Genomic DNA, 23,117 nt, shown 5'->3' on the forward strand with positions numbered 1-23,117 from the left:
CTCGATCCCAGGACCCTGGGACCATGACCCGAGCCGAAGGCAGAGGCTTCAACCCACTGAGCCACCCAGGTGCCCCAACAATTTCATTTTAAATAAGTAATTATACTCCTTAAATTCTGAATATGCCCAGCTAGCGTATAATGGAATGGATGTTGCTAAAGAAAAAATATTAGGTAACAGTCTTCCTCATTAGTAATTTTTTTTTAATATTTCATTTATTTATTTGACAGAGATCACAAGTAGGCAGAGAGGCGGGCAGAGAGAGAGAGGAGGAAGCAGGCTCCCCGCGGGGCAGAGAACCCGATGTGGGACTTGAACCCAGGACCCTGGGATCATGACCTGAGCCGAAGGCAGAGGCTTTAACCCACTGAGCCACCCAGGCACCACTCATTAGTGATATTTAAACAAAACTATAATGTCCTGGGAGGCACAAATACTTCCTGTATTTATGTACAGTATTTGCTCTTATCTCTGCTCGTAGTCAAGTACAAGTAGGAGAGAGTCGGGCTGAGAGGGAAGAGCTGGACGCCCACAGCAGCAGCACATCTCGCTCTTACGAGGATGGAAGCACAGCTCTTTTAGGAAATTTCCAGGGGCTGGTGGGGAATGAGGTGTACAGGTTTGGATGTTTTAAAAAGGTGAAGTCCTAAGGGGAAAACTAGTGTAAAATGGAGAGAAACAGCCACAGGATGGAGGGGGTGGGAGGAGGGCAGCCCCCTGCCTACTCACATCGCCGCCATGTGGCTGTCCTGTGGTGTCTTGTGATGTCACCACCATAGTCCCAGGACTGGGTGGCAGGATTATTCAGGGACCAAAACTGAGTGAACTTGAAGTTCACTTATTACTCTTCCCATCACTTACTCTTTATTTTGTAGTTTTTCTTTCAAGAAAAGTCATGCATTCATGCTAATTTTCAAAGAATCTTCTTGATTTCAGGATTGCAGACCTGCAAAAGGGCTTCACCATTAGTTACTATTTCAGAGAAAAAAATTATTTTTGCTTATTTTTTTGGCCTTATCTTACTGTTTCCTTTTAACACTTTTTTTTAAGAAAAGTCAAGAAAGGACACACTTTTTCTGAGTGTGACTTTTTCCTTGCCTTTGTTTCTCTCTGAAAGTGAGGAGAGAGGTAGTAACAGAGACTTCTCTAGTCCATTCAGTACCTCCAAATTAATCTGATTAAGACTCTATTTTCATCACGTAACTTCCCATCTCAAGAACCTTCCAAAACTCCCTTTGGTTTTTCAATGAGATTCCTACTCCTCACTTCTAATGGCCTCAGTCCTTAATTCCCTGCTCATACCAAGCTCTAAATAAGCTACTCGAGGCACTTTTCAATTTTTCCAACATGACATACTCATTTCTCCCTCTAAGCATACACACACAGCCAACCCCCACCCCACTCGAGTTTTTACCTACTGTGTAGCCTTAAAATCACCAACCCCATTTTCATTCCTTAGATGACATACAGCATTCATCTCTATCATTATTTTGACCTTAAATTATAAAATGCTCTGAGCTGCTTCATAAGTATAGAAATAAGATCGAAAGCCCTTAGAGCAGAGATTCTACCTTATGTTTCTTTGATTCCTCAATAAACACAACGCTAAATTCTTAATAAGTATTTGTAAGGTCGAAATGAAAATTAGCAGGCACTCTGATTGTGATAAAATTGAATAATATTGTAAGTTGATTTTACTTGATTAAGCTGTTTGACATTTGCCAAATGGATGCTTGATTTGCAGTTGATTATTGCATAATCCATTCACTGTGAAGCTTTGTAAATTAAGATTAATTGGAAAAATATGAGTTTCTGAGCGTCAAAGAGAAATGCTCTTATTACTTTTAACTACATGTGATAATTGGACTGGTAACAGTGTTTCTAAAGTAGAAGGCCCTTTTCGTGCGGGAAGTACTAATTTATGGTTTGTTTGTTTGTTTGTTAGAGATGTAGAAACAGCTTGTTTTCTTAAGTAAAAAATGCTCCCCTAGTCTTGTTTTCAAAAGTATTAATTTAAATAGCAAGTTCTTATTAGATAGTGCAAAGCTGTAAGCACCATCCAGATCCCGTTAACTCAAATATTTTAAAAAATAGGCAGAATTTGAGACTTTGTGAAACTGAAATGAGCAAACGCCCGTCCAGAGGGCACAGGTGAGGACTGTAGAGGTTCTGAAGGTACTTGCATGTTAAAACACAGCAATGTTTATTCAGGGTGACTCACTGTCTGCTTAGCTTGGCACAGAGCTAATCATGGTGTTTTCTCAGTATTGGATAAGAAGAACTCTTTTTAGAAGTCATGTGCATGGTTTATTGTCAGACTGTAAAATGATAGGTCTATAGAAGTGAATCATGCAGGGAGGTCTGGGAAAGAGAAGCATGATGTTTCTTTTTGAGGGAGGGTGCTCCCTGGAGAGACCGCTTGGGTGGGGTTAAAATAACAAGTTTCCTCTCTCCCATCATCCTCAACAAATACTACCTGTTTGTCCTTTCATTTTAGTATCTTTATGTAAGGGTTAATATTCACTGTTGTGTTACTTATTAAATATTGACCTACTAATCAACTCTGCAGCTATCATAGGCCAGATTTTAAGTTGAGCCACTTTTTTTTTTTTTTTTTGGTGATAAAACCTGGTTAAATATCTTTTCTGCATTCTGTTTGCAGAGAACTGATTCTGGGATGAACTTGGACTTTACTTTGAAAGGACTGAAAACACAGATGTTGGTGAGGTTATACATGCCACAGCCAGGGGCAGTTAACTCTTCAGTTTTGTTTTTTTTTTTTTTTAAAGATTTTATTTATTTGACAGAGAGAGATCACAAGTAGAGAGAGAGAGAGAGAGGAGGAAGCATGCTCCCTGCCTAGCAGAGAGCCCAATGTGGGACTCGATCCTGGGACCCTGAGATCATGACCTGAGCTGAAGGCAGAGGCTTTTAACCCACTGAGCCACCCAGGCAGCCCAACTCTTCAGTTTTAAATGTAACTTGACTAGTGTATACAGATTAAATTCAGATGTCTGGTGGGAAGGATTGAGAATGAGTTTTTCCAAGAAGAATCAATTAGATAAAGGATGTAATCACAGGGTATTAGGCTGCTAAGTGGCTGCAGTCCTTCTCTACCGCCTCTAATTGCAGAGGAATGCAGGAGTGCTAATGCAACAGTAGGAAAACACAGTAAAAGGGACACTTTCCCTTTGCTTTGTCTGGGGGCAGCTATGGGAAGTTTTATTCAGGCTTAAAGTCGACAGAGAAGCTTCAGTGCCAAGAAAAGCATTCAGAGCAAAGGAAAAAATGCTGACGTGTGGCCTACAAAGCAAACAGTTGAGAGGAAGGAGCTAAGACTTTTTCTATTTGAAGAGAAAAATATAAATAATGTGATTTCAGGAAGAATTCTGAGAAGACCCCTCACTAATTTTATTAGGTGATTAGATTTTATATAACTATCTTTAATGAGTACTTAGAGTTTCTTTAACTATACCATTTATTAATTTGCTTATATCAATATTTCCTTTGAAAGGTGAATAAACCTTTTGATGGTTGAAACTCTGAACCTAAAGTTGTAAATGATGGCAAGCATTTGTAAGTGGGGAAGGTGAGTTTATCGTTCAGACCTGAACCCACTGCCTCATTTTGGGGGTGCACAGTTATGTACTTCTAGACAGATTCTTGAGCACAAGAGCTCAATAAACATCATTCCCAGTACTTTCTGTCTTCGGGTCTTCATGATCCTTAATCTTAATGCCTCTCCTTTCTCCTTACTTAAAACACCCTAATATGCCTGTATATTCTCTTTATCCCGTTGAGTTACCCACTGACATGTGCATATATATCCCCTCACCCTCCATAAAATATACACTGCTAAGCACACATATGTTTGCACACCCCAAAAATACATGCAAGCAGAGAGAAGATTCATGGTGCGATGGGTGGGAGATCACGTGTGGAGATTGCTGTGTGGCTCTTGTGAATGGAAAAATGGTTGGAAAGTAGATCTGAGAAACGATGAGTTGAGGAACCACACATTACCGATAAGAATTAGTTGAGGGGTGATGCACTCTTCCATTAATATACCTGTGGACTGATTGATCTGAGACCAGCCATAAAGACTGTTTTTTAAGATTTTATTTATTTATGACAGAGAGAGAGAGTGAGGGAGCATAAGCATGGGGGAGCTGGAGGGGGAGAAACAGCTTCCCCGCTGAGCAGGGAGCCCAATATGGGGCTTGATCCCAGGACTCTGGGATCGTGACCTGAGCCAAGGGCAGACGCTTAACTACTGAGCTACCCAGGAGCCCCGAGAGTATTAATATACTAATGAGTGGAAAAGGATACCAGTGCTGATTCAGGTCAATTGAGAAGGATAACAATATCCAAACGAATATTTGCATTTGAGCTGAGTTAAAGAATATTTGAGGAAGAGATGAGAGGTATTATAAATATTAATGTTTCTAAAGCATTTTGAAGATTAGGAAAAAAGTGTTATTATAATAATTTTCAGAAGTGAAGGTGTCATAGTACCCAGTACGCCCTGGCATGTGGCATGTATCAATGGGGACTGTGGGTTAACTCTTCAGTAACAGAGTTGAGTTTGCCCTGACTCTCTTGCCAGCATGCTGGGCTCCGCCACACTCTCCTGTTTGCAGGAATGGCATCAGGTGCTTCTTCGCAGCAGGAATAGGTACCATTTTTGTCTTTGAAGGAAAAACAGGAGATGTGGAGTTAGAAGGAGTTATACAATCACAACATGATTTATTCTTTCATCTTTTATTATGTCCTTTGATTTATACCTGCAAAATAAAAGCTAAAGTCTTAGTACCGCCTTCCAAGTTGTGTGTTGGTAGTTCTCAGCTCTGGGTGCATAGCAAAATAACACGAGAAACTTTCTAAAAATACCAAGCCCAGGGTGGGATCTAGGCATCTGGATTTTTGTGTCCGCATTTGTGCGGGATACCTACTTGTTTTCTTTTGTTGTAATGGATTATTGTGTTTTTGGTATCAAAATAATGCGGGTCTCATAAAAGATTTGGAAACTGTTTCTACTCTCTCTCTCTCTTTTTTTAATCTCTCAAAGAGTTAGCATAGAAATGCAATTATTTCTTCTTTAAATGTTTAGAATTCACCAGCATAGCTTTCTGCATGAGGAGCTTTCTGTTTTGGAAAGCTTAAAAATACAGAGTTAGCTTCTGTGATGGATACGGGCGTATGAAGGTTACCTGTTTGTTCTTTTATGAGCTGTAATGGCGGGTGTTTTTCAAGGAGTGGTTTGTGTCTGTCCAGTTCATTTCAGTTGTAAATTTATGGACTTTATAACATTTCCTCATTTCTGTCATGTTTATTGAATGCATGGTTGATAACCCTTCTTTCATTCCTGATATTGGTAATTTGTGTCTTTTTCTTAGTCAGTCTGACTAGAGATTTATCAGTATTATTCATTTATTCAAAGAACCAGCTTTTGGTTTCATTAATTTTTCTCCGTTGTTTTTCTGTTTTTAATTTCACTGATTTCTGCTCTTAAGCATATTATTTTTTTCTTCTGCTTGTTTTGGGTTTAATTTGCTGTGCTTTTTCTAGTGTTCTTAAGATTATTGACTTGAGAACCATCTTTTCTAGCATAAGCCTGTTTAATACTTAAAAAGTGAGAAGTGCCCACACTGCCATGCTTTCCTTTAGCTGCCTTCTTTCCATCCTGGACACAACCAGTGTTATTTTTTTCAACATCCTTTTCACAGAATGCTAGATAGCGTTAGAGCAATCATTTTGTTCCATGCTTTGCCTTTTCTTTTTTTTTAACTTAGTAATCTATCTTGCATTTAAATCTTTATCGTTCACTATTATTTTTCATTCTTTTTATGATAGCATAAATAGCCAATCTTCTTTCAGTGGGCATTTAAGGATAGGGCCTGGGTCTTGGTATTTTTAATGTTTTTGTTCTTTTTATGCATTTTATTTTTTATTTTTTTTAATTAAATTTTTTTATTTTTTTATAAACATATAATGTATTTTTATCCCCAGGGGTACAGGTCTGTGAATTGCCAGGTTTACACATTTCACAGCACTCACCATAGCACATACCCTCCCCAATGTCCATAACGCCACCACCCTCTCCCGACCGCCCCCCCCACCCAGCAACCCTCAGTTTGTTTTGTGAGATTAAGAGTCACTTATGGGGACACCTGGGTGGCTCAGTTGGTTAAGCAGCTGCCTTCGGCTCAGGTCATGATCCCAGGGTCCTGGGATCAAGTCCCACATCGGGCTCCTTGCTTGGCAGGGAGCCTGCTTCTCCCTCTGCCTGTGCCTGACACTCTGTCTGCCTCTGCTCCCACGTGCTCTCTCTCTCTCTAACAAATAAATAAAATCTTTAAAAAAAAAAAGTCACTTATGGTTTGTCTCCCTCCCGATCCCATCTTGTTTCATTTATTCTTTTACCTACCCCCCAAACCCCCCATGTTGCATCTCCACTTTCTTACATCAGGGAGATCATATGATAGTTGTCTTTCTCCGATTGACTTATTTCGCTAAGCATAATACCCTCTAGTTCCATCCACGTCGTCGCAAAAGGCAAGATTTCATTTCTTTTGATGGCTGTTTTTATGCATTTTATTATGAAAAATTTTATGCATGCCATTTATATATCTTACATGTCTTTTAACCTGTGTGTTTCCCTTTATTTTCCACCTTAAACCGTTAGCTGTGTCCAGTAATGGTAACCTTCACTTTCCAGGATTCATTTTTTAAACAGCTTTTTTTTTTTTTTTTAAGATTTCTAAGATTTTACTTATTTATTTGACAGAGAGAGAGAGATCACAAATAGGCAGAGAGACAGGCAGAGAGAGAGAGGGGGAGGCAGGCTTCCCGCTGAGCAGAGAGCCCGATGCGGGGCTCGATCCCAGGACTCTGGGATCATGACCTGAGCCGAAGGCAGAGGCTTTAACCCACTGAGCCACCCGGGCTCCCCTTTTTTAAACAGTTTCTATTGGGAATTAGGAAATGCCTACAGAAGGAGACCTAAAATGAAGCATAGTGTGACATGTCACCTTGGAGCCCACGCCGCATGTACGCACTCCGGTGGGGGGGGGGGGGGCAGGGTACTGTCAGACCCGGGGCACAGACACTGTTGCCTGTGCTCCGAATGCCATGGCCACTGGGCTGTGGCGCTGCCGGAGGAGTCCATCTCGGCTGCCTCAGGAAGCTGGATGGAAGCCCTCCCAGTGTGGCCAGGTGGTCCAGCTTCTAAAAGCTAATCGTTTTCTGTGTGGTCTCAAGTGGGTGCATCTTGTTGGTGGAGCTTGTGGCATGTGGTCATGTCTTAGTGTTGAAGAAAATGGGAAGACAGACAGGCGAGGTTTTCTTTTCTTCCTCCTTCACACTCTGGTGGTGGGACGTGTATTGGTCTCAGAAGATAGGGCATGCTTAAATACAGACTTGGCATTTAGATGGTTGGTGACCAAAAAGAAATGTCCACCATTAAAGTTCTGTATCAGTCTTAGAAATCCATTCCCTTTCCTAGTTGATGTTCTTTGTAGCTACTCATGTTGCTTATACAGCACCGTGGGTATTTGACTTGGGTGTAGTGCTTCTGTTGGCAGGTGCCCTATAAGATGTGCAGCAGTTATCTGTATTTCTAGAGAACTGTATATTTAAAAAACCCCATCCTGGGGTGCCTGGCTGGCTCAGTCAGTAGAGCATGCAACTCTTGATCTCTGGGTTGTGAGTTTGAGCCCCACGTTGTGTGTGGGGAGATCACTTAAAATAAGATCTTTAAAAGGTAAAATAAAAACCCCATCCTAATTTTTTTTCATTGTAGGGATTCCTGTTTTATCTTACGAATAACCTTAGTTAGGTGTAAAGGGTGAAAATCAGACTGTAACAAACATCAGTATTTCCTGGAGATCTTTGCACTGCGAGCCTTCAGGCTCATGGACCATTTGCCTTCCAGGTGTGCTCTTACTGTATAAAAGTTTTGGAAAATGGAAGGCACTCTATTGGGAACATTGGTAAAGATAGATAGGATGACACTTGCTTTTCAAAACTAAGATGGTACAATTCTCATTATTGTAAAGCTATGTTACTGTGAAACTTTGTACACACATGCTTCATAAAGTGAACACAAAAGCCCGTTGTTCGTTTGCATGTGATGACTTTAAAAACTGGCTAGTGAAGTTTTCACCTGCTGTGAAACCAGGGCGTGCTGAACAGATGGAGGACGTTCAGCACGGTGGACGTGTTAGGTCAGGGGGCCTTGCTGACTTTGCCTTGGCTCTGCAGGTGATGTACAGTCTTGTTCTGGATAATTCATAAATGTTCCACATTTCATCTTCCCAGTCACTGAAAAGGAATTAATATTACCATCCTTTCCCCTCCACTTTCTCACAGTGGTGGCCTGGGAGGATCTGAGACAGATATATCAAGCTTCTTAGGATAAACACATGGTGTCACATACACCTGTCACAGTAAAAACAAAGATGAATGTAATATAAAATCTTTATAGCAGTGTGCACCCTGTGGGTTTAGTACATAACAATAAACTATTGTTATCATGGTGGGAGGACACATTTCTGAATTATTCAAACAAGGTGATGCCTCAGTTTTGAATGCTGAAAACAACTCAGCTGTGGATTTCATGGGCGAAATTTACTTCTGGTTCATCCATTTGGCCTCTGTGTACAGAGCCAGTAGAAATTTCTTTTCAGAATGTTTGTAAAGCTCCTTTTCAAATAATTCAGGTAGTTTTAACACTATTTGCCTAACATACACGAGAGCTTATTTCTACAAAGGAAAAACCCCAACGTTTCTAAAAATCCAAGGTAATATTGTAGCATATTAGGGTAAGAGTCACCTTACTAATTGCTTGATATTTAGTGATACCTTTGATTGCTTTTGTGGTTCCAGATAGCAATTGTCTCTAATATAATTTATTTTGCAGTGAGGGCCGAGGCAAGTTGACCGTATTTTCAGTTAAAGCTATGTTAGCAACCATGTGTGGTGGAAAAATGCTGGACAAATTGAGATGTAAGTACTTTCCTATTATTTGAAAAATTGTATCTTCAAATCAGGACCTTTGAACAGTTTTAAGTTAATGTTTTCAGAATTTTGGATGATGCCATATTGAACTTTTCTGTTTGTGCTACATCGTTCGCTTTGTAGCAGCTGGCTCAGAGTATGTACATTATGCCACCTACTGTTGAGACGGAAAAATTGGTTGAATTAATTTGTTTAGTTTGTTTTTTTGCGGGGGGGGGGGGGATAAAGCAATGAAACTGAAGAGATTCAGAACAGTAATGTTGACCTTAAAAAAGTCTTTTCTTTTCCTTTTTTTTTTTTCTTTTAATTAACGTATAATGTATTATTTGCTTCAGGGGTACAGGTCTGTGAATCACCAGGCCTACACATTTCATAGCACTCACCATAGCACATGCCCTCTCCAATGTCCATAACCCAACCACCTTATCTGTACCCCCAACCCCCAGCAACCCTCAGTTTGTTTCGTGAGATTAGGAGTCTCTTATAGTTTGTCTCCCTTGTTTCACTTTAAAGAGTCTTTTTTTTTTTTTTTTAAGATTTTGTTTATTTATTTGACAGAGAGAGAAATCACAAGTAGGCAGAGAGGCGGGGGGGGGGGGGGGGCGGGCTCCCTGCTGAGCAGAGAGCCTGATTCAGGGCTCCATCCCAGGACCCTGAGACCATGACCTGAGCCGAAGGCAGAGGCTTAACCCACTGAGCCACCCAGGCGCCCCTAAAAAGTCTTTTAAAAATGCTTTCCATATGATCAAAATTTTGCTTGCAGATGATTATGTTGAGTGCTTTTTGTTAGGAAATAAATATGGTTATTTTTACCAGGTTTGGTCAAGATTAGCCCTTTATAAAATAAATTTATTCTTCATCGGGTGATATTTACTGTGATTAAACTTTTCCTTAGTAGCTTAGAGTTAAGCTCAGTCATTTAGAAATTTAGAGCCTGTTTTTTTGCTTCTTTTTTTGTTGTTGTTCAGTTACTTTTCCTAAATCTTTTCTTACTGTTGGCCATCTTGTCATTTTACTGTTCCTTAGATACTGTAAGATTAAATGAAATCAAAGGACATGAAGTTCAGAGTTATTTAATTTTTTTGTGTATGGTTTTCATTTATTCATTCATTAGGTAGTTACTGTCTAAGATATGCCAAGCATTGTGCTAAGTGCTTTACATATATTTTCTCACTGAATGCTTAAATTTCTTTGAGCAGCAGGTGGTATATTCTCCATTTTATAGATGAGTTAACTGAGGGGGCGAAGCTGGGATTTCAGCTCAGGCTGTCTAGCTTCCTGGCCCTGTTCTAAGCTACTTTGTTGTGCTCCATAGACTAATCCTGTAATGGGAGGCACACTCGTGATACAGTACAGTGATCAAAGTGCCATGCTGTAAGGAAGAAACTCTGGCAGGTTTCAGGGAGGTGAGATTGAAGCTGTGGGTTTTAATGAAGTATTGAGATACCCTATGAATTGCTTTGTTGAAGAAACTGGGTCATCTGTCCTATATAGCATTGCTCATGGACTGGATTTTCATGATCGCATCTCCATGATGCTCTTCTGTGTCCCACATTTTTTGTTTTAATTGGAAGATCTAGAGGCTTGGTCAGATTTAAGCACAGGCTTTTGGGCCAGATGACTTGATAGGTACATTTATTTTCTGTGCTTTTTGTTATATGTTACCATGACATCGAAAGTTGGAAAGCTGGATGGCTCACCGGATATAGATATAAATATTCTAAAGGATTAAGGTCTTAGATAATGTGTTTGGTCAGCTGTTATCTGGTTTATCTTCATTTCAATTCAGCTGCAGTGTAAAACAAGTTTTTAGTAATAAAACTTACAGTTTTATTAAATACTCTTCTGAGTATTTTTCACATGGTATCTGAAAATACTAGGCTGAAATTTCGTAGTATTTTCTTAATTTTAGCACAGTGTTTGCCTGAGGAAGATAATATAATATGGATGAAATTGTATTTCATTCAAACACAAAGAAAAAGAAAGTTGGAATTTTATCTGTTTTTAATGGTAGTGACACCAGGTAAAGAATATACATTGCTATCTTTACTAGTTCTGGAGAAAGTGGCTGAAAAGTGGAAAATTGGTGATATAACCGCATGGTGGGTAACTCCGGAGTCTGTAAGTTTCTGTGGTTAAATCTGCCACATTTACATCATTGAGCTGGGACCTGGCACAGAGTAAGTGCCAAAATTTTGCCAAATAGCATTTGTTGATTGAGTCCTAAAATTACTGCAGTTCTCTGTGGTACTGTTAGTGAAAAAGTGCAAATTTTAGTATTGTGGGAAACGTGGAAGGGATCCAGGTGATGGCAGGGTTTTTGTTGTTGTTGTTTTAGTGTGGCTTTTGAAGCTCTTGGAGAAATACAAGTGACCAGTATTCAGGTGATACAGAGGGCACATGCCCAGGCCGGCGTGACAGGTCTGTGTGCTCAGAATGCCAGATCGCTCACTGCACATCAGATCCGGGTGGATGAGACACCAACCATGCTAGCTCACTAATTACCGTGTTCATATCATGCAGAGAGATTTAAAATATGGTTTCCTTATTGTCTTCACATTCAAAATTATAGTTCTTGACCATCTGTAGTTATGTTTCATTATTTTTGGTGTACTAATTATCTTGGCTCGAAAATGAGATGTTTAACATAAGGAAAATTTGCAGGTATTGAGGCCTGTCTCCACTTCTTAATTTTAATCATCCAGAGTGGAAACCCGTTTACATGTGGTCTGCCTGTCCTAATGGACATACAGAGCTCACTGGTTATAACTTACATATTTTTCATAGCTCAGGGATGTCATCTTCTGCTGCATTTGGGGATAATTGTGAGGCTCTGGGTTATTTGTCCCTTCTGATGTTTTCAGACAACGACTTTCTCCATTCTTGAGCTTTTTGTTGGTGGTGGCAACAGTGGTGATGGTGTGTGTGTGTCCCCTTTATCACTGATAAATGCGACAGGATTATCAGAGTATCAGTCTCTAGAAATCTCTCTTTCCTTCTGTTTTACATTTAATATGGAGAAAACACAAGCAAATTTCTGAACATTCTATTTAAGGTTTGAGTGTAGGTGACTGGAGCTTTTGTTGTGGGATTGGCAGTTTGGGTGCTGTAGGAATCCTTTTCTCTCTGGCTTTCCGGGTCCCAGCTGCGTCCTGCTTAGTTGCGATGGCTGAAGAATAGCACAGACAGAAGTGAGCTAGACCACTGTACTGCCCTGTGACATTTCTTCACCACCTTCTCTTGGCTTGTTCCGTTGACTTAGTTCTTGTTTTCTCCATCTTCCCGCCCCTGACCGCACTTTCTGCTGTTACCTCTGTTAATGTTCCTTTTAAATGAGCTTTTCATGTTTATGTAATACAACTTCATGTTTCTACTTTTCTTCCTTTTATTTTGATTTTTTTGCACTTTACCTTTTTTTTTTTTTTTTTAAGGATTTTTAAAATTTATTTGAAGAGAGAGACACAGTGATAGAGGGAACACAAGCAGGGGGAGTGGACGAGTGAGAAGCAGGCTTTCCCGCCAAGCCAGGAGCCCGATGCGGGGCTCGATCCCAGGACTCTGGGATCATGACCTGAGCTGAAGGGAGGCGTTTAACGACTGAGCCACCAGGCGCCCCTGTACTTTACCTTTTATTTTAGAATTTTTTCCCCTGTAATTTTCTCCCCTCCCCCTTTTTTATTTGGTATATTTTTGTTTGCTTGTTTTAGGGTCAAGATAGCATTTAGAACAACTTAACCAATATTTGTACTTTAAGCTTGAAATATTTCTTGATTAGATTTTTCAGGTCTCTCTTAAGAGAGTTTCTGTCCCCAGCGAGTGCTCATTTATAGAAATAATTCACTGTTGTAGCCATTAGGGACTATATTCTAGATTCACAGTTAACTTAGGGTCAGATTCTAAATACCAGTAACTTACAATAAGAATACAGAATTTAATTATAAGCATGATCAAAACTCAGTAATGTCAGAAACCCTAAAAATAACTCAGAGGACAAAATCTATAGGCTGTAAAGCCCATTATTTATGATTTGTCACTTAATTGTCGTTTAATTTATGTGATTTATTTACTTTGTCCAATTCTGCTATTTGTTTTCTAAGAAACTTAGTCTCTTATTCAGACGTCATCTGTCTTGCATTAAAAGATAGGAGCAGATGATTCATGTAGTTGATTTTTAAATTCTTTAAAAACCTGGTGCTACCATTTGAAGGACGGTCTAACAGTGTATATCAGGAAGGCTGTAAAAATACCCATATCCACTGACTCAGTCTATTTCTTGAGTTTACCCAGAGGAATTAATTAGAGTGCACCCTAAATTTTATGTATATTTGTTATGGCATTTTTTATCATATGTGAAAACTTGAGACAGTGTGCAAAACTCAGAGCTCAGTTATAGCAGGATCCGCACATGACTTCCTATAATGTTCTCAAAAACAGGTTTCACATCAAAATGCATAAATGTAATATAGTTTTAGACAAAAATTTGTTATGCACATAGAAAAAGAAAGAAATAGTATACCAGATGATAACAGATATTTTTTCTGGGTTGTAGCATAAGAATGTCTTTGTGGTTTTGATAGACCACACTTTGAGTAGCTGGAGAAAAGATGATCTGAGCTGCTGCTTGTGCTCAGAACTGGCAGTTCTCACCGAATTTCCATCGTGCTTCCTTGCTGTTGCACTAACACACTGTAGAGAGGCCATCCTTTGCAGCTATAATTAAACGGATCCACCCATTCAAAATTAAGCCTCCTCTGCAAGAGTCTCTCCACTGCCTGTCACTGCAGAGTTCCCCCGGCTGGTTTCTGCTAACGATCCCTTCTCGTCATTAGACAGAAATGATGGTTGAATCTCAATGAGTGAGGTTCACGTTTGCATTTCTCCTATAACCAAAATGTTCTAGAACTGGAAGCAAGTAAGAGATAAGTCCTAAATCAGTATTTTATCAATAAGAAGAGAAAGAAAAACAAAACCAAGGGAGGACTTGAGACTTGTCTGAAGTAGTTACTGGCTGAGTCAGCTCCGCGGAGAGGCCCAAGGCGTGCTGACTTCTATCCTTTAGCCTTGCTCTGACTTCATGTGAAGGATGTAGGAATATTCATGAGTTTGGGAATAAAATATTCACTTGGATTTGGTTACATATAGGTATTTATAAACATGCAGATGTATATACATGTTTTTGTGGGTTAGATTGCATAGTTGGTAGAAAGATGATAGGCCGGGAGAGTCAGTTACCAGAGAAAGCTAACATATAAAAGAAAACGGTATTCCATTTATAGACTTCACTTTATTGTAAACAACCCTACCATCTTACAAAAGTAAGTGATCTGTTATGGGGGGAGAAAAAAGTGTTGATAGATGCAGTGAGTAAAACCAGGGTCATTATCACCAGAAGAAGAAAAAAAAAATGGAAACATATGTGATGATGATAGAATGGTAGCATTATCTTGCCATTACACAAAGGACAGAATTCTTTTTAAAGTGTGTATACATAAGTATTAGGGACTTGATTGTGGGTTTTTCACAAGTGAGAAAGCCTGCATTTTTTTCTGGCAACAACTAATGGGGCATTAGCATACCTTCTTTCAGAGGTGTATAAATAGAAAGAGAATTACTGGGGAAATTAGCCAGAGTTCTGGGGGGAAATTTAGTCCCTTGACGCCAGAAGGGTTGAGGGCTTTAATTAGAGAATTAGTTAAAATTTTTTATTAAATTTTATTGTCTTTTATTTATTTCTTTGGTGAGATCTTTTTATTTGTGTGTAGTAAATCACACCAGCTTTCATTGTTATACTTCATTTAAGATAAAAAAATTAGCAGGAAATTTATACTGTTTTTCTTACAGATAAAAGAAGCCTAATCTTAAAAAAAAAAAAAAATACCGTTGTAAACCAGTAACTCCGGAAATAATAAGTCACTATGCCTTCAATTTGTGTTCTAGACGTATTTCTCTTATTAAATCAAACAAAGAAACATGTTTCTGCTTGTTCTCTTGTAAATGTAATGTGGCCGTATTAAGTTATAGTTTCTTTTTTAAGGAATTTTTAAAAAACTGGCTACTCTGAATATATTATTTAGCATGGTAACCAAGTGTAACAGAAAATAATACTTTTTTGAGGGGGATGTTAGTCATTTTATCATCCAGTCACTCCCTTTTATTCCTCTGAATGAGTCCGGTGTTGATTTGTTGGTGCGGATGTACACACAGATGTTTTTGTGGTTGTGAAACCATAGATACATGTATTTATGTACTGGGTAGCATTAGTTTCCCGTCTTGAATATTTCTACTATTTAGTTAGTGAGCACAATGTAATCACATGCTAACTTATCAGTTATGAATACATTGAGTGACAACAAAAAACTAACAGTGGCTGAAACACACTGGGATTTATTTTTCTCCCATAAAAATAAGCCCAGAGCCTGGTGAGTCAGAGTTGGTCCCATGACTCAAGGATGTCATCAGACACTCAGGTTCCATCCTCTTGTTCTGCTCGCCGCATGGCTTTCCTCCTTACAACCGTAAGTGATCACTGGATGGGCCTCACATTCTCTTTCCAGGCAGACAGAAGAGAGAAATGCCTCTGTCAGGAAAGCAGAAGCATTCCCAGAAATCCACTTTGGGGTTACATTGTACAAAAGAGACTGGGAAGTCATTTTTTTCAGTGGAGCACATTGCCATTCTCTGCACAGGGTTTAGCTGGGGAGCCAGCAGGGGAAAAGAGACAATGAGTCGTAGGCATCTAGCCACATCTCCTATGGACTCTTGTTTTCATTCAGGTTATTTTCCTCCTTGTAAGAATAGCACCCAGTTATTCAAAAATGAAACCACCATGTGCTCCTCTCCTTAAGGGCATCAATTCTTCACATACTTGGCAATATCTTCAAAGCTCTGTATCTTGAGCTGTGGCCCTGCAGGATGGTTCTACCTGGACATTTGCTGGTTAGTTCAAATACACTTATGTACAAAGCTAAATATCTTTATCTTCATTTTTTTTTTTTTTTTTGTCCAGTCAGGGTTGTCAGCATTTTCCCATACTAGAAACTTAGAATAATCCTAACTTCTTAAATTCCTCTTATTCCCTAACCCAACCTGCCATCAGCTGTAGTTTCCTGCATTGAAATATCTTGGAGGTGACACCCCCTCTCCCCACTGTCACTGCTGAAGTTCACACACTTGCTGCCTCATTTGTGCATTATTCACAGCGTTTACTAGCTGATTTCTCCAATCCTGTTCTTCCTCTTTTATCCATTTTGCTGGTCATTAAGAGTCCAATTTTATTAAAACTTAGTTTTCTTAAATATTTCTCCCCTATGTAAGAGTTTCTAAACCAAATTCAGAGTGCTTTCCTCTTTAAGTTTTCTTTCATAGCAGATACTTTTCTTAGTCTGTCTTTTTTTTTTTTTTTTTAAGATTTTATTTATTTATTTGACAGAGAGAGATAGTGAGAGAGCAAACACAAGCAGGGGAAGTGGGAGAGGGAGAAGCAGGCTTCCTACCAAGCAGGGAATCCGATGCGGGGCTCAATCCTAGGACGCTGGGATCATGACCTGAGCTGAAGGCAGATGCTTAATGACTGAGCCTCCTAGACACCCCTCTCATTCTGTCTTTTTTCCCTTTATTTCTCAATCTAAATTAACTTTCTTGTTGAAGAATGCACTTAGTGCACTGTTTTCCTGCTTACCTCCCCTAACAAATGTAAGTGGCCATAGACGGTTTCCTCCTCTTCTCTGGTTGTGTCCTCCAGCGCCCACCTCCAGCCTGTTTTGATCTCATCATTCCAAGTTCTACCTTTCAAGGCCTAGCTTCTAAAATCCTTTCTTTTTGAACTTTCTTGGCAATTCCTGCGTATGTGTTTTTGTAGTTGTTCTAAACTATATTTTGAAAAAGCTGTGTGGTATGGTGGGATTTCTTTGGAGTCAGAGAAGTATAGCTTTAGATCTCGACTTAGGTACTTACCAACTTTTTTGCCTTAAGCAAATTGACCCTTCTAAGGTAGTTTCTTTATCTATAAAATTTAAGTAATTGCAAGTACACACGTACATCTTACCATTTTATGAGTATAAAATGAGGTAATGTTTAGTAATGTATAGTTGCACTTAGTATTAGGGATTGTTGCTTGAAAACAAAACCCCAGGATAGTAGTGTCTTAATCAAAGAAAGAAAGTTGAAGTTTATTTTTCTCTCATATAAAAGAAGTCTCCAGGGGTGCCTGGTTGGCTCAGTGGGTTAAAGCCTCTGCCTTTGGCTCAGGTCATGATCCCAGGGTCCTGGGATCTAGCTGTGCATTGGGCTGTCTGCTTAGCAAGGAGCCTGCTTCCCTTCCTCTCTCACTGCCTGCCTCTCTGCCTACTTGTGATCTCTGTCAAATAAATAAATAAATAAATAACCAACCAACCAACCAACCAACCAACCAGGACTGATATGGTAGTTCATCTGGGACCCAGACTTTCTCTACCTTTGTTTTCTACCCTTCTAGAGCATGATTTCTATATCAAAATTGCACTTGCCACATGTTCCAAGGTGGCTGCTGGAGCTCCAGCCATCATAACTACATTTCAGATAGTGAAAAGAGGGAGAGCATGACAGGGCAAAAAGGGCATGCTTTCCAGCTTAGTCACCTTTCCTTAACCAGCCTTCTTGGAGGTCCTTCAGAGCTCATCTATGGTAGTCTCAATGGCTAGTACTTAGTCACCTGACCACCACTTGCTAAAAGGAGGCTGTAAATTTTAATCTCTTAATTATTGGTTACATTGTTGCACAAAATAAAATAAATGTTACTAAGAAACAAGAAAATAATTAATACTGAGTAGGTATAGGCAGCCTTAGCCATGGTTACTTGTGGTAACTTTGTGGTGCTTGACAAATACTGAGGCTTAACAAGTATCTTTATGCCTCTATTCTTTCTGTTCCACTTAGTGTCAATTTAGCACTTTATTCCTCTTTGCTTCATATGTATCTTATTTTTTTCAGTTACACTGAAAGTTTCTTGGGGGCATAAAGACTGTATATCATAATTCTTTGTTGTGTTTCACAACACCTAACAGAGTGCTTGCACTTGGAGCACATAGGAGAAACTTAATATGTATTTGTTAATTAATTGACTTTATTTTTCACTAGGACCACATAGTTCTTTTAGCCTCTCATTGACTCTCCCCACCCACCATGACTATTTTGTATTTTTTCTTCAACTACAGAGTAGCAGCTACCCAGGGAGGATACATTGCAGGCTTTCATTCCTTTGATAATTTCCTGTTTTGTTTGTTTGTTTGTTTTTTAAGATTCTATTTATTTATTTGACAGAGACCGTGAGAGAGGGAAACACAAGCGAGGGTGGGGAGTGGGAGAGAGAGCAGCAGGCTTCCTGCTGAGCAGGGAGCCTGATGCCGGGCTCAATCTCAGGACCCCGGGATCATGACCTGAGCTGACAGCAGACACTTAATGACTGAGCCACTGAGGCGCTCCAATTTCCTGTTTTCTAATGCCCAAAAAGTTACTCTGTGGAGTTGATATTCTAATATGTTATCTTTCTTTGGTTAATATATTTAAAATGTATTTGTTTTACACCTAGTGCTTGAAGATAAACACCTCAGATTAAATTGGAGGAAAAATGTGTATTTGTATGTAACATATATGAGTTACATATATATTTCTAGTATTCTTATTCATCATGAATATATAGAATAAGACTTTTCAAAATGCCACTGTTGGCAAGGCCTCAGGAAACGATTTTTCTGTGCATATTTAATTCACATTTATAAGGAAGCTCAGTGGTTTGAAAAAAAGCTTAGGTCACATTTCTTTGTCACAGTGATTTTGAGCTGCTAGTGATTTTTCTTTTTCTCCCCAACCATGGATGAGAGGAGAGCAAGAATTAACTGGAGAGAGGAGACTCTTTCCAAGAAGATAAAGAAATAGTATTACTGGAAATTTCTTTCCCATCTGCTTGAGTCAGACTTTATGGTAAAAATAAGATCTTATAGTATCAAAGTATCTTGGAATAGAAAAGTTTATAGAAGTTCTTTTTATTCTACTTTGGAACTCACTGAATGGAATATTTTAAACATGATTTATGCTTCCTTCAAATTTATTCTGTCACAGGTATTCATTACATTATTAGCATATGAACATATAAATAGAATACAATTTCATTCCCCATAACCAATATGCTAATATATTCATACACCCAAACATGCATATGTCTTATATAAACACATATATAAATGCTAAGAGATAAAAGCATGCTGCTACAAATTCTTCTCAGAACAAAGTTAGTTATAAATAAAACAAAAAGTTAAATATCCAGTTATGCACACTCAAAAAGAGTAGGTAGGTAGATCTACATGAATGGTTATTTGGTTTGATGTTTAGGTATATATTAAGTGGGTGGGAGAGAGGGGCCTGGTCAGTAAAGTAACTGCACAGTATTAATAAGAAGGAGAATACATATTAACTAAAAATTGTAATAGCTTTATGATAATTTTTAATGATAATTTTTAATGATACTTTTTGACTGGTATACAAATGACATAGAGTCATTTATTTATAAAAAGTTGATATTTCTTTCTAGTTTGACTTTATTTGGTTTTGTTCTCATAGATGTTTTCTCCCAGATGTCAGATTCCAATGGCTTAATGATATTTAGCAAGTTTGACCAGTTTCTGAAGGAAGTTCTGAAGCTCCCAACAGCTGTCTTTGAAGGGCCATCTTTTGGTTACACAGAGCACTCAGTCCGCACCTGTTTTCCACAGCAGGTAAGGACAGTTTTGTAAAATCTAGGACTAGAAGAGCACTCATTCATCCCTCCACCTTGTATCAGATTTCACCAGATTTGTCCTAGTCTAGGGACATAAAGTCTTGAGCAGGGGAGAAAAAAGACCTTTAAGTGGGAGGGGCATGAAAAAGAGGGCCTATAAAAAATTCTTCTGAGAATTCTGGTTTGGGGGAGAAGGGAGTCTTTCCTGAAAAATGATAACCTATGAAATATTTTAAGTTATTAAAATTTTAAAGAAAAGTGTTTAAGATGAAGTGTTTATATTATTGCTACTGGACATATATTACTCTCCTGAATGAGTTCTTTAAGCTGTGAAATACAGGAATTTTGGCATAAAACTCTATACAATACTGGACCGTTTTTTCCTGAGCACTGAAGACAAGGAATGCTACACAGCTCCCAGCTGCCAGCTCAGAATCCCTCAAGGGCACACTGTCGTTTTCATATGAAGGAAAGATAGATTGGGTTTCCTCTTTATTTGTGTGTCCTTGTGCAGTCCTGCCCTTGAGGTTGTATGTGTGAATTCCTGAGATCTTAACTGTGCCTCAGATGACTCCGAGCAGAGTGGATGTTGACTTTGGCTTCATCTATTCCAGTAGATAATGCGATAAAAGGAACTTCATGCTAAACTTAGACATTATGGAAAGTGGGGAATTAAGAAAAAGTCTGTTAAAACTAATAAGTAAAAGATTAATGGAAGTAGGATATTGACACAGTCTGAAAGTATCTCCCTATAAGATGTTCATTAATTATAAAAGGAAACATAGTAACCTTAGAAAGTTACTATGTTGTAATAGAGAAGCCTGTCAGATCCACATTAACCTAGCGATCAAAGTCCCTGTCACCAGTAAAGGAAACAGACTGATATCCCTGCCCCCCGATTGGATGCACTGAGAAGTACCCAATGTCATTGCTGTGGGCCAGAAAAACACAAGCTGAGTCTCATCTTCCTATTCTTGTTTTTCCCAAATTTTTTTATGTTTAATTTTATTTTTTACAGTTTTATTGAGATGTAATTGACATATAACTTTGTAAAAGTTTAAGGTATGCAATGTAATGATTTGATATTTGTATGTTTTACAAAACAGTTATCCACAATAAATTTAATTAACATCTGTCCTGAGTCTCAATTTGAGGAAACATCTGACAAACCCAAATGAAGGGATTTCTACAAAATAACTGACCTGCACACTTAAAAAATGTCAATGTCATGAAAGACAAAAAAAAAAAAAAAAAAAAAAAAAAAAAGGAACCATTCTATGTCACAGGAGTCTAAGGAGAGAAAAACTCAATGCAGTTTATGATCCAGAATTTTCTTTTGTCATAAAGGACATTATTGGGACATTTGAAAAAAATCTGAATGAATTTTTAGTATTTTGTCATTAAATGTTAATTTACTGATTTTGATATTTGTATTAAATTATGTAAGAGAATATCCTTGTTTTTAAAAAATGTGATCTGAGGTATTTAAGGGCAAAGGGACATCCCTTCTGCGGTGTTAACATTTGAGGAATCTGGGTAAACGGGAATTTTTTGGATAATCTTACCATCTTTCTGCAGGTCTAAATTTATTTAAAAATAAGAAGCTAACATATACAAAGAACAAATCTAAAGGTTTGAGAACTGAAAGCACATTGTAAACTAGATCCTCCTGACTGTGATACTTTGATTCACAAGAGCCAAAACCAAATACACACATACTTTTTTTTACATTTGAAGTTAAGGATTCTTATATATCTGAATTCAGACTTTCAAATAATATTTTATAGCTTGTTTAGAGATAACTCATTAGTTTTAGCACCAAAAGTGGTACTCATAATACTGGTGAGTTATTTTTGCCACATTCTGAGGAGATATTCTTTCCAAATTTGTATGTACTTGGGCTGATTGTTTTTGTGGAAATTTGTCACCATACGTTATTTTTTCCTCTGTGTAAATGACAGTATCAACTTTTAGCATATTAAAAATAGCTGTGTGCCTCAATTTATTCTAATATAGTTAGCACTCCCCCTCCCCCACACTGATATGCGTTAAAATTTTTTAAAATTATGTTTATTAACATATAATGTGTTATTTGCCCCAGGGGTACAGGTCTGCTAATCATCAGGCTGACACACTTCACAGCACTCACCGTAGCCCATACCCTCCCCAGTGTCCATGACCCAACCACCCTATCCCTGTCCCCTCACCTCCCAGCAACCCACAGTTTGTTTTGTGAGATTAAGAGTCTCTTATGCATTTTTAAATAATGGGAGGCTGTCCATACGTTCCCTGGTACAGGAGTGCATTGCAGGTATGAAAATGCCTGGAAGCAAGGTGAGTGAGGGTAGGTATGATAAAGAAACAGCAACCGTTTTTCATTTAGCATCATCTCACTGCTGCTGTGTTTGTAGTGCCCTGACGTCAAATGGTTGCCCCACAATACTCTGGGGTAATCTTGTACATGAGGTACATGTGGCTTTTCACACAAGATGCTTCCTGGAGGTTAGGCTAAACTTGATCAAGTTCCGGAATGCTACTACTGAGTGTCGGAATAGGGAAGGCGATTTATACAAAGACGTGTCCATGAGGAAGGAGCTCTGACTAGTGGGTGACAGTCATGTGGGGTGCCAACCCAAAGTCACCTTAGATCTATTTGCAATGTGGGGACTATGAGGAGACGTTAGTATTGGAGCAGAAGTTTGAAATGTCGAAGGATATACAAAAATTTCCAACTGTTAATCCTAAGAATGCTTTCTAGAATACTCCAGATTTCCTTATGCCTTTATTGTGAAGCCTTTGAACTCAAGAGCTAACTCTTGCTTCTTTTTTTTTTTTTAAAGATTTTATTTATTTATTTGACAGACAGAGATCACATGTAGGCAGAGAGGTAGACAGAGAGAGAGGGGGAAGCAGGCTCCCCGCTGAGCAGAGAGCCTGATGTGGGGCTCGATCCCAGGACCCGGAGATCATGACCTGAGTTGAAGGCAGGGGCTTAACCCACTGAGCCACCCAGGCACCCCTGACTCTTGCTTCTTATTTGCTTCAGATTCTTAGGAAAAAAACTCAGTCTTTTGTGTTTTTTTTCAAGATTTCATTTATTCATTTGAGAGAGAGAGAGCATGAATTGGGTTTTGGGGCAGAGGGAGAGGCACTGGGAGAGGGAGAAGGAGATTTCCCGCTGAGCGGGGAGCCTGATGAGGGGCTCAGTCCCAGGACCCGGAGATCATGACCTGAGCTGAAGGCAGACGCTTACCCTACTGAGCCACCCAGACGCCCCTCAGTCTGTTTTGTTACGTGCCAAATTTGGAAAAGTCAGAGAAGCTTATTTCAGTCTAGAGGAAATTTAAGT

The 23,117-nt window shown here is 38.9% G+C and overlaps 1 protein-coding gene across 7 annotated transcripts in view; it reads left to right on the top strand.

The window, feature by feature from the left end:
* LOC111154095 (dystrobrevin beta) overlaps nt 1-23,117 on the top strand; it is a 243,675-nt gene that overhangs the window by 51,313 nt on the left and 169,245 nt on the right. For all 7 annotated transcript variants that reach the window (XM_022513473.1, XM_022513468.1, XM_022513471.1 and 4 more), the window contains exons 5-6: nt 8,921-9,006; nt 19,612-19,766. In XM_022513473.1, the coding sequence (XP_022369181.1) occupies nt 8,921-9,006; nt 19,612-19,766 (241 nt within the window). The remainder of the gene's footprint in view (nt 1-8,920; nt 9,007-19,611; nt 19,767-23,117) is intronic.

This window comes from Enhydra lutris, unplaced genomic scaffold (genome assembly GCF_002288905.1).
Source record: "Enhydra lutris kenyoni isolate GAN:26980312 unplaced genomic scaffold, ASM228890v2 scaffoldscaffold35, whole genome shotgun sequence".
NCBI lineage: Eukaryota > Metazoa > Chordata > Mammalia > Carnivora > Mustelidae > Enhydra > Enhydra lutris.